Raw genomic sequence first — 9,302 nt, forward strand, 5'->3', positions numbered from 1 at the left:
ATATATATAATCACGCACGTTATAAAAAAAATATGGAATGACACGCGTCTCAATCTCCTACTCGTGTACGCGACATACAATAAGAACTATTGTATTTTACACTCTCTCTCTATATAGGATGAATATCATTACGTAAATCGAGTAAAAGCAAATAACATGTAACAACAATTTACCTATTATCAAGACCAATATTTTGGTTAGCGGTGTTTTTTGAAGACTTCAACCTATGTAGAAGTTAGAACTGGAAACTATGAGGACAAGAGAAACCATGATTCACAAAAAAAGTTAATGATTATTATTAAGAAACAAAAAGGTAAATCAGAACCATTAAATAATCAGACCGATAAAAACGTTTTATATTTGAATCATATCTCAATGAAAAATAGTACTTTCACACATCAATGAAGCACATCCATAAAGACAAAATAAGTACAAAAGTCTAGTGGAAATGAACTTGTGATAACCTAAAGGTATACTGTATACACTAACTAATTAATAAGATATATACCTTGACCTACTTCTTTAAAAAGATTATTTCTATACACTATTAACTTTTAACAAAAGAAAAAGAATAAAAAACAGACGTCTGATGCTGTCTCGGATTACATCTTTTATCCATGATCTTCAAAAAATATCATCTTCAACCTTAAATGCAGAGACTTCCGCCATATTTTTCACTCACAGCCGTCTATTGTTCCATTCCAAAAAAAAAAAAAAAAAAAGACAGATTACTTCTATGAACAAAGAAAAAACTGAGCTGCGGGTAAGTCGGTTGAATAAGCAAATCCAACCCCCCCCCCCCCCCCAACCAATCTCATTCTATTATTACAGTTAACGCACAAATTTGATATTTCGTCATTTCAATAATCTTTTACGACATGCATATGGAAACATATTACCTGAAGGTGTGGAAGAGATGTGTTATACACTTGTAAGAAAAGTTTAGACTTGCCACTCAACCTGATGCAACAACCAATGAGAAGTTACAGCTATTTAAATGAAAAACATTGTGTGTATATGTTCCAGATTTCATAACATTAAATTTTATATATGTACCTTCTCAAAAGACGAAAACACGTGTGTATCTCCTCAAGGTCTGATTCCAATTTCAGATCTGCATATTCTTTCAAAAGCTGGCATAACAAACTGATGCTATCATCACAATCAACGGTGCTTCCGCCACCACATACCACATTTGCAGAAACACTTTTTAATAACACTGATGATAAACACCTGAATCCACTATACGTATCTGAAAAAAATCTTAATATCTGAGAATCACTTGACTTAAACTTCGCAACCCATTGTGGCGGGTCCCCCGCCCAAAGTAGGTGGCTTGAGCTATCATCATCTGTTAGTTTGGCCTGATCCACGAGATGGTTATGAGACTGTATTTGTGGGTCTCGGTGTGCGGGAAGAATGCCAGTAATGTCGTTTCTTATTTCTTCAGGGAGTTGTTGTAAAACGGATGGATCTAGTTGACTCAATGATGATGGCATTATATCAATATTTAGTGAAGTTGAAGCAGCAGCAATATTTTCTGATACTGTTTCTGGTTCTGATTGTGGTCTAGCCCCTTCAAAGATTAACATATATGTTAGAATTTTTTTTTAAAATAGGTATAGTCTCCAATAGTAATATGGGTTTACAATTTACTTAGTCTCATAATTATGTATTCCATAATAATTAAAAGAAATATAGCTACTTATAAGAGTGTGTTTCACTGAATAAATGAACAGAAAAACAATGCAAGTCATCTCTGCGCATATTTCCGGCGTTTAACCAGTGAATAATAATGATAAGTGTAAATGAGAACGCTAAATATTGTGAGAACCGTGAGAACAAATGAAAAAAACCGCGAGAACTTAGTCAAAAACAATTCAAATTCAATTTTTTTACACTTATCATTATTATTCGAATACAATATTATTCGAATACAATGTTAGAAATTTAATACACGTTTAAATTTACGTGAATTCGTAAATAAAGAAAATTTACACGTGTAAAAAATCAAATAAGAGTGATTTTGATAGGGGAAATGAATTGTTTGATGTTGTAAATTCTTGTTTTTGATGTTGTATCTTAATTACAATGAGGTTTGTATTAAAAAAATTGGTTTTGATTGGTATTTTCATTCGTTCTCACGGTTCTCGCAATATGTAGCCTTTTTGTAGTAAATTTTAATTTTAATATCTTAATTTGCAGAAGAAAAAAATCGGGTTAAACGGGCCGCATTCGGGTCAACCCGTGAATACTCGGGTCATGTTCGGGTTCATATGTATGATATGATTTTTGTGTTCGGGTAGGGTTAAACCCGCCAACCCACGAACACGACCAGTTTAGCACCCCTAGCTGAATTAACCCGTTTTGACCCGTTACTTAACCCGGCTCATTTTTGCCACAGCTAGAATTTACCTTCAACGTTTCCAGGCGAAATAGAAGAAGTGCCAACACCAGTACTTTTGAACCTGTGCTTTGAAATAAAATCATTTAGCTTTCCGCCGTACAAATCATTTATTTCAGAAAATATTTCAGGAGGAAGACTCTCAAGAACATCAGCGTCAAGATCACTTAATGGTGGGACATCTGAACCATTATTAGCTTCCCGATTGGAGATAAAGTTACCGACAACTGAATTACTTCTTGGCTGATGATGGTGTGGACCACCAATTTGCTCTTTTGTATCTACAATATATAGACTATTAATAAGCTTATGGTCTACAAAATAAATCATTACAGCATTGAATATTCAACATCAGACAGAAAGAAACTAATTTATGAAAAAATATACTATTAAGATAATCTCATTGAAACCTTAATAGTGAGAATCATATTGAATATGGTTTTTAAGTTCTTTTATTATTAATTTGTCATTTTTACCAATAAGTTGATTAAATATTTAGTTACGTATAACCAATGTTGTAGAAGGCGCTAGTCGGGCGGTGAGGTACAGCCTAGGGATTAATCGGGATTAATCGGAATGGGATTTTTGTATGTATTTTTTCAAAATTATATATATATATACCCAATAATATAAAAATAATACTTCAAAATTCACATAAATACTTCAAGTTTCAGATAGTATGGTTCGATTTTGACCGATTTTGACCAATTTTGACAGCCTAGGACCGATTTTGACCGACTAATATTGTCCGATTAATCCGATTTTTGACCGCCTAGGACCGATTTTGACCGATTTTTGACCATGACCGATTAATTGACCGCCTAGCTCAAAATTAGGCAGTAAGTGACCGCCTAGCGCCTAGGCGCCGATTAATCGGCCGCCTAGGCCGATTTCTGCAACAGTGCGTATAACATAATATAAAAAAATTTGATAACAATTTTATAAATAAAATAATTTAACCAAAGAAAATTAATGCGTAAATACAAATTATCTAGTGTAGAAAAAATCGATGTAGAAATATGGTGCATGCATAGAAGTTAATATAAATTTAGTGTAAACATTTTCCAAATAATACATGTTTGGTGCAATAGAGGTGACAAAAGATAGCAAGGACACTGAATTTCTAAAATTCTCAAAATTATGCATAATCAAGTGTTTAATATTTTTAACATGATCACATGCAAAAAGAAAAGTACCTTTATTTTTCTTTTCTTTAGACGGTGGCTTAGATGCAAGCCAAGAACGAATAGAGCTCTTTTCATTCCCTTCACAGCCACATGATAAGAAAACGATGCCAATTTAATTAAACTAAAAAATAAAAAGTTAATAATGAGTCACAAATGAGATGCTATTGCAAGAATACCTTGCTTAAAATTGTCTGCACTTTCAAGTTTTGTAACATGCAGGCCAACTCCACGTATCTCCGTAACATCTGCGAAAAAAGTCTATAAATATTACGCGTAGTTCTCCACGAATACTACTAGACTAACTGTCTTACCAATATGAAAATGACTGAAGAGCTGTTTAGTTATCCTCTGAAGAACATCCATGTCATCAGTAGCCATGGGAACCTGATGAAATACCATTTTTTCAACCCAGAATATGGAAAGCATATGTTTAAAAAATAAGTTAAAAAAGGGATCAATCAGTAGCTACTGTCAACGAATGACTGAGATTGTCACAGTCCCCACAGCCCATATACTTTACCGGCTCTTCATCAGTCCTTCTCTTTTTCACCTACATTATCATGTTCACAAGTGTCAATATATACATACATATATATATATATATAGGGGAATGTTCTATGCAGAACACTAAATATTGCGAGAACACGCGGAACAAAATGAGTAACCCATTTCTTCAATCCTAAAAGCCTAAAAAGTAAATGAAAATGTTACAAATGTAAGATTTATTGTTTCTCACACTAGAATTCAAAACAAAATATGAATAATTTTCTGTTTTTATATAACCTACACATATGTAGGTTATGTGTAGGTTAAATTAGCTACATGTATGTAGGCTATGTGTAGGTAAAAATATATGGTTTTTTTATGTATATATCATACACATATGAATGTAAGAAACATAAAATTAAAAAAATATGAACCTTAAATCACAAAATTTAGTGATTTATAGTTGTTATTTTTGTTCTCGCAATAAATAGCGTTATATAATGATCCTCATCTATATATATATAAATAATTGAGTTAATTACTGTTTTCGTCCCGGTGGTTTGTCAAAAATCACTATTTCAGTCCATTAGTTTAAAATTTGTGATTTCAGTCCCTGTGGTTTCCCTTTTGTAACCATTTCAGTCCCTGTGGTTTCACTTTCGTAACCATTTCAATCCATTTATTCTGCTAGTACAGCGACTGAAATGGTTACGAGGTGGACGGAAATAGTTACGAAAGTGAAACCACAGGGACTGAAATCGCAATTTTTAAACTAATGGACTGAAATAGTGATTTTTGACAAACCACAGGGACGAAAACAGTAATTAACTCTAAATAATTTGTCCATAAAAATAACCAACTAGATATAACCTTAAGAGTGAAAGTGCGTCCGCGTACTCCACATCCATGTAGACGCAAACATACCTCCTTGCATAGGCTCAGAAGAAAAACTTGGCTCTGAAATCAGAAAATGATAATAGTTTTTGGCTTTTGGTTTTCTTTAAAACTAATTAATCCTTTTGGTTATCACAAATTCACAGAGTTGGTCTACTAACATCTTTCAAGTCTTTGAACCTTACACCCCAATTTACGTCAGCACCTACAGACTTGCTTTCCTGCATTAATAAACGAGCATATGAGGGACCCACTTTAAAAGGAATAACCAAACTACATGACCTTTTAATACCTGAATGATGCCAACAGAACGATTATCTATCCCCCTAGAGTAATTCCATAGCATGTCACCAGTTTTCTGTCCAAATTCCTTTTGTAGAGATTCCTGAAAACAACAAAAAGAATTGAAATTATATATTACAGGCAGCTAATTATATATTTTTCAAAATGAATAATTAAAATTGCATAAACACATAAAACGAACCTTGGATATCATGCGTAACTCTCCACACGTGGTAACACGTCTCCCTTTCAATTTCTCCTCTAAAGCACGACCGATACCTGGCAGTGCCTTAACTGGAAGTTCCGTTAAAAAATCATTCACCTGAAACAAAAACCGGAGAGTAAATTACAAAAAAAGTCCTTTATGTTGACACCAGATTGCAAACTATGTCCTTTAACTTCAAAAAGTACAAAAAGCGTACTCGATGTTTGCAAACCCTTGCACGTTATGTCCTTTAGCCCTAACTCAGTTAGTTTTCATGGTTAAATCTGACCAAGTGGACCCCACATGAGGGTATTTTGGTCATTTTACCCTAAATAACCAATTAGATAACAACTGTTCACACGTTATAAGCACATACCTTCTCAGGAGGAAGGTAGCATTGACCGTTTGGCTTGGCGCTTTTGGTAGCTAACCGAGCCATAAGAATATTGTTCGATATTCCGACACTTGCAGTACATCTTGTGGCATCAAATATTTCTTTTCTTATTAATGAAGCTAAAATTTCAGGATCATCGACATCTAAGTCTGAAATGTCTAAAATTGCTTCATCACAACTCATGGCCTGCATCCAGCAACAATGGTGAAACCAATACATATATAACTAATATACAAAATAAAATAAAACGATCTCTAATGTTATAATCCAGAAATAAACCTGCACTTTGTTGCAGTGCTTATGCAATATGCTATAGAACTGATCAGCCACCTGAATACATGCCGTTAATGTATTCAGAACATAAATGAAGACCCTAATAATAGTAGAAGGGACATCGGTAAACGAACCTCCTCATAAGCTTCAAAGTCATAAGGAACAATAACAAGGTGAGGACAACATGCTTTAGCAGCTCTAACAAAGATTCCAGCCCTAACTCCTACAAACACACAAAGCACCACTTAGGGTTCATAAAAACTAGCAGATTACATGAACTAAGTTAACTAACCATGATCTCGTGCAGGATAGTTGGCTGATGATATTTCAGAGGTCCCACGAGGATTATCAGAATGACAAACAGCAACTGGTTTATCCCATAGTTCAGGACGATTCCTGATTACTACTGACACAAAAAAACAATCCTGAAAAGTAATATTGTTAGTACATATATACAACTTTTGAACCAAGAGAAAAAAATTGTTCCGGTTAATTATTGGGTAGCCCACCCTACACACAAAGAAAGTTGGAATACCATGTCGATATGAATAATTGTTTTTCTTTGACATGAAGACGAAGCACTAATACAGCTTGATGATCTAAACTCATCAGATGAATTATGAAAGCGTTTGCGGTACCGATTTCTCCAAGTACCAATGAAGTGTAGTCTAGAATTCTGTTACACCAAAAAAACAAGAAATAAGAATAACATTATATGTAAATAGACAACAGACTGAAGATTTAAGAATAAAGATATAACGTTATAGTCATTCATTTCATTTTTTCTATTTTCGCTTTCACTTTCTTTCGTTTTGCTCAGAAAATGTATTTGATGCATGCCACCCGCCACCGCCACATTAAATTACACATGCAAAACATGGTTACATATACACTTTGAAAAGACGTCTTTTAAAGAAAGCTAAATTTAAAGTTAGTTGCTAAATTCAGGAAAAGGTTCACAGTTCGCTTCTATTACATGCAGTCAGGAAAAGGTTAGTTTTCCCTTGATATATTGGAAATCAGATAGAACGACAGATAATAGATTTATGAATGACAAAATGAACTAACTATAATATTGTATCACCCTCCTCACCTTAAAGTAAGTCTCTACAAAATTTGGGTCAAAAGAAGTTGAATGACCCTTGTTAGATCTAGAGCCTGAAATCATCGATAAAGATTCGGTAGTATTTTGAATATCTGAGCAACAGCTGCCTTCATTCGTTTCAGCAACATTGTTTTCAGATTCATTACTACAAGTTGGTTCCTCATCTTTTGCTTCATCACAAATATCATGCTCAAGAAATTCAAATTCGTGATTGGGTTGCTTTATATCTTCTGTAGAGTCACCTACTTCAGAAATAATAACATCCGAAGTCATGGGGGCATTTGCAGGATCACACGGTACCAAGTTGCTACTCGAACCTAAAAATGCTGACAACTTCGGTTGGTTGGTTTCACTAGCTAGCTGATCAAGTTGGTACGGAACCCCTACACATTATATATAATAAACAATGTAGCTTAAAAACAACTTATCATATTCTAAGGAACTTTAAAATAACTTGGTAAAACTTACAGCTTAACAGCTTATCGGCTGCAACAGAATCCAACACCCATGTAGGTTTCACTACTGGAAGCCCGCGACTAAAGGACCTATAACATTTATTACCAATAATAACAGCCGTATGTCTTCGGAAAAGGTAATATAAAAATAAAATAAAAGACAGAATAAGCTTAAGGGAGATGATTTGGACCTTAAATTCTTGACTTTGCTGTCAGGAAGATTACTACATATTATATGAGTAACACGCTGCCTTGAAAAATAATTTTCAAACCTTCCTCCATGCTTTAACATGTAACCACGCAACTCCTAAAAGTTTTCAGTTTTCACTATTAACGTGACAGATTAACAAAAACTGATTTACGTTTATTTGGAAACTGATTACGATTATACCGAATAATGAAATAACCAAAACAAATGCAAACCTGACTAGAAGGAACAGTATATCCATCAACAAAAATAGAAACCCCATGAAATAGAGGTTTCTTAGAGCCAGAACCGCCATGAGATGAAGTTGAAGCTTCAGCGTCAAACTGCTCATGTAGCTTCCTGTTCTTAACCGCCATATAACTAAAGCCCAAAAGACAACTTCATCATTATGGATATACAAAACAGCTTAGTAAAAACGACTTTATTGCATCGTAATTCCTAAAGAGAAACTTGTAATTTACAAACAGGTTATTTCACACTAAAACAACTAGATAAGCATAAACACTTTTCTTCATCCAAACACTCAAAAGTGCTTATCTGCTTAATGATCATAAAAATGATAAGTTATTTAAACGAACAATCGCAAACGATGTCCTCGTGTATATAAACATATGACCTAATTGAATAATTATAATACATATTAATAACAAGGTCAATGATACTCTATTTTCCACAAATATGTCAAATCTTAGGTCATTTCTAGAGATGTTTAATACAAATTACCGGATTCTAACAATTATACTACATATTCTATGTAAAAGAAGGTTGAAAGCAAGAAAGTACCTGCCGAAATCGGTGAACGGTGAGCTTCGAAAGGATGAATGAGAGGAAGATCGAGAATTGGAACCCCAAGCCATACCTAGGGTTTTTTGTCCACTGTCTCCGTCTCTCTTCTTCTTCTTCTTGTTCTTGTTAGAAGAGCCAGATTGATTGCTATTTGTTGAATTGAAGCTTCTCTTCGAACTGGAACCTGATTTTGCAGAATGCAAACTCATTCTTTTTTGGCGCGCAACACTTGCAGCATTCAACAGGGAGACGAGACACTGTTCTGTTCCTCTTTTCAGATTTTACTCGGGTCGGGTCACTAGGTTGCTCAACTGTCCCAACTATTAAGCGTGCAGGGGAAGTCAACTATTAGGGGGTGTTATTTTTCTTGAAAAAACTCTTCTTCTCCTCTTATTTCTGTGTCACGCAGACCACGCGCAGACGTTTAAGTCTGCAGATTGTTTGGTTCCTAGAAGATATTTCATTTAAAAAGGTCTGCCTGACCTCTTTTTGGTGCAGATGTAGAAAAGGGTCTTCTAACCTCTTCAAACATCTTCTTCCCTTTCTTTTTACCTACCTAAATCACAGATCCACAACACAAACTCTAGCACACATCCTCCTTCTCATCCACCACCCCTCCTCCA

At 34.5% G+C, this 9,302-nt stretch overlaps 1 protein-coding gene across 1 annotated transcript; it reads right to left on the reverse strand.

The window, feature by feature from the left end:
- Positions 1-338: 338 nt before the first annotated feature.
- On the reverse strand, positions 339-9,031 carry LOC110921243 (DNA repair protein REV1). The gene is made up of 22 exons (XM_022165531.2): positions 8,677-9,031; positions 8,109-8,253; positions 7,877-7,992; positions 7,699-7,775; positions 7,219-7,613; positions 6,661-6,801; positions 6,418-6,550; positions 6,260-6,348; positions 6,132-6,182; positions 5,835-6,038; positions 5,456-5,575; positions 5,264-5,356; positions 5,133-5,192; positions 4,948-5,034; positions 4,061-4,141; positions 3,903-3,975; positions 3,768-3,836; positions 3,601-3,669; positions 2,416-2,685; positions 1,057-1,576; positions 900-960; positions 339-688 (listed from the first exon to the last, which is right to left on the reverse strand). Exons 1-22 carry the CDS (start codon positions 8,886-8,888, stop codon positions 647-649), a joined length of 3,108 nt encoding a protein of 1,035 aa, XP_022021223.1. The 5' UTR covers positions 8,889-9,031; the 3' UTR covers positions 339-646.
- Positions 9,032-9,302: the final 271 nt, after the last annotated feature.

The sequence above is a fragment of the Helianthus annuus genome, chromosome 4 (genome assembly GCF_002127325.2).
Source record: "Helianthus annuus cultivar XRQ/B chromosome 4, HanXRQr2.0-SUNRISE, whole genome shotgun sequence".
In the NCBI taxonomy this organism is placed as follows: Eukaryota; Viridiplantae; Streptophyta; class Magnoliopsida; order Asterales; family Asteraceae; genus Helianthus; species Helianthus annuus.

What these genes read in the sequence shown, in the direction of transcription:
- LOC110921243 (XM_022165531.2), bottom strand. Translation starts at nt 8,888, where the DNA reads ATGAGTTTGCATTCTGCAAAATCAGGTTCCAGTTCGAAGAGAAGCTTC. An exon ending in GTTCTGTTGGCATCATTCAG is followed by an intron (nt 5,193 to 5,263) that starts GTATTAAAAGGT and finishes TTATTAATGCAG; the next exon opens with GAAAGCAAGTCTGTAGGTGC. An exon ending in TGTTTTCGTCTTTTGAGAAG is followed by an intron (nt 961 to 1,056) that starts GTACATATATAA and finishes TTGTTGCATCAG; the next exon opens with GTTGAGTGGCAAGTCTAAAC.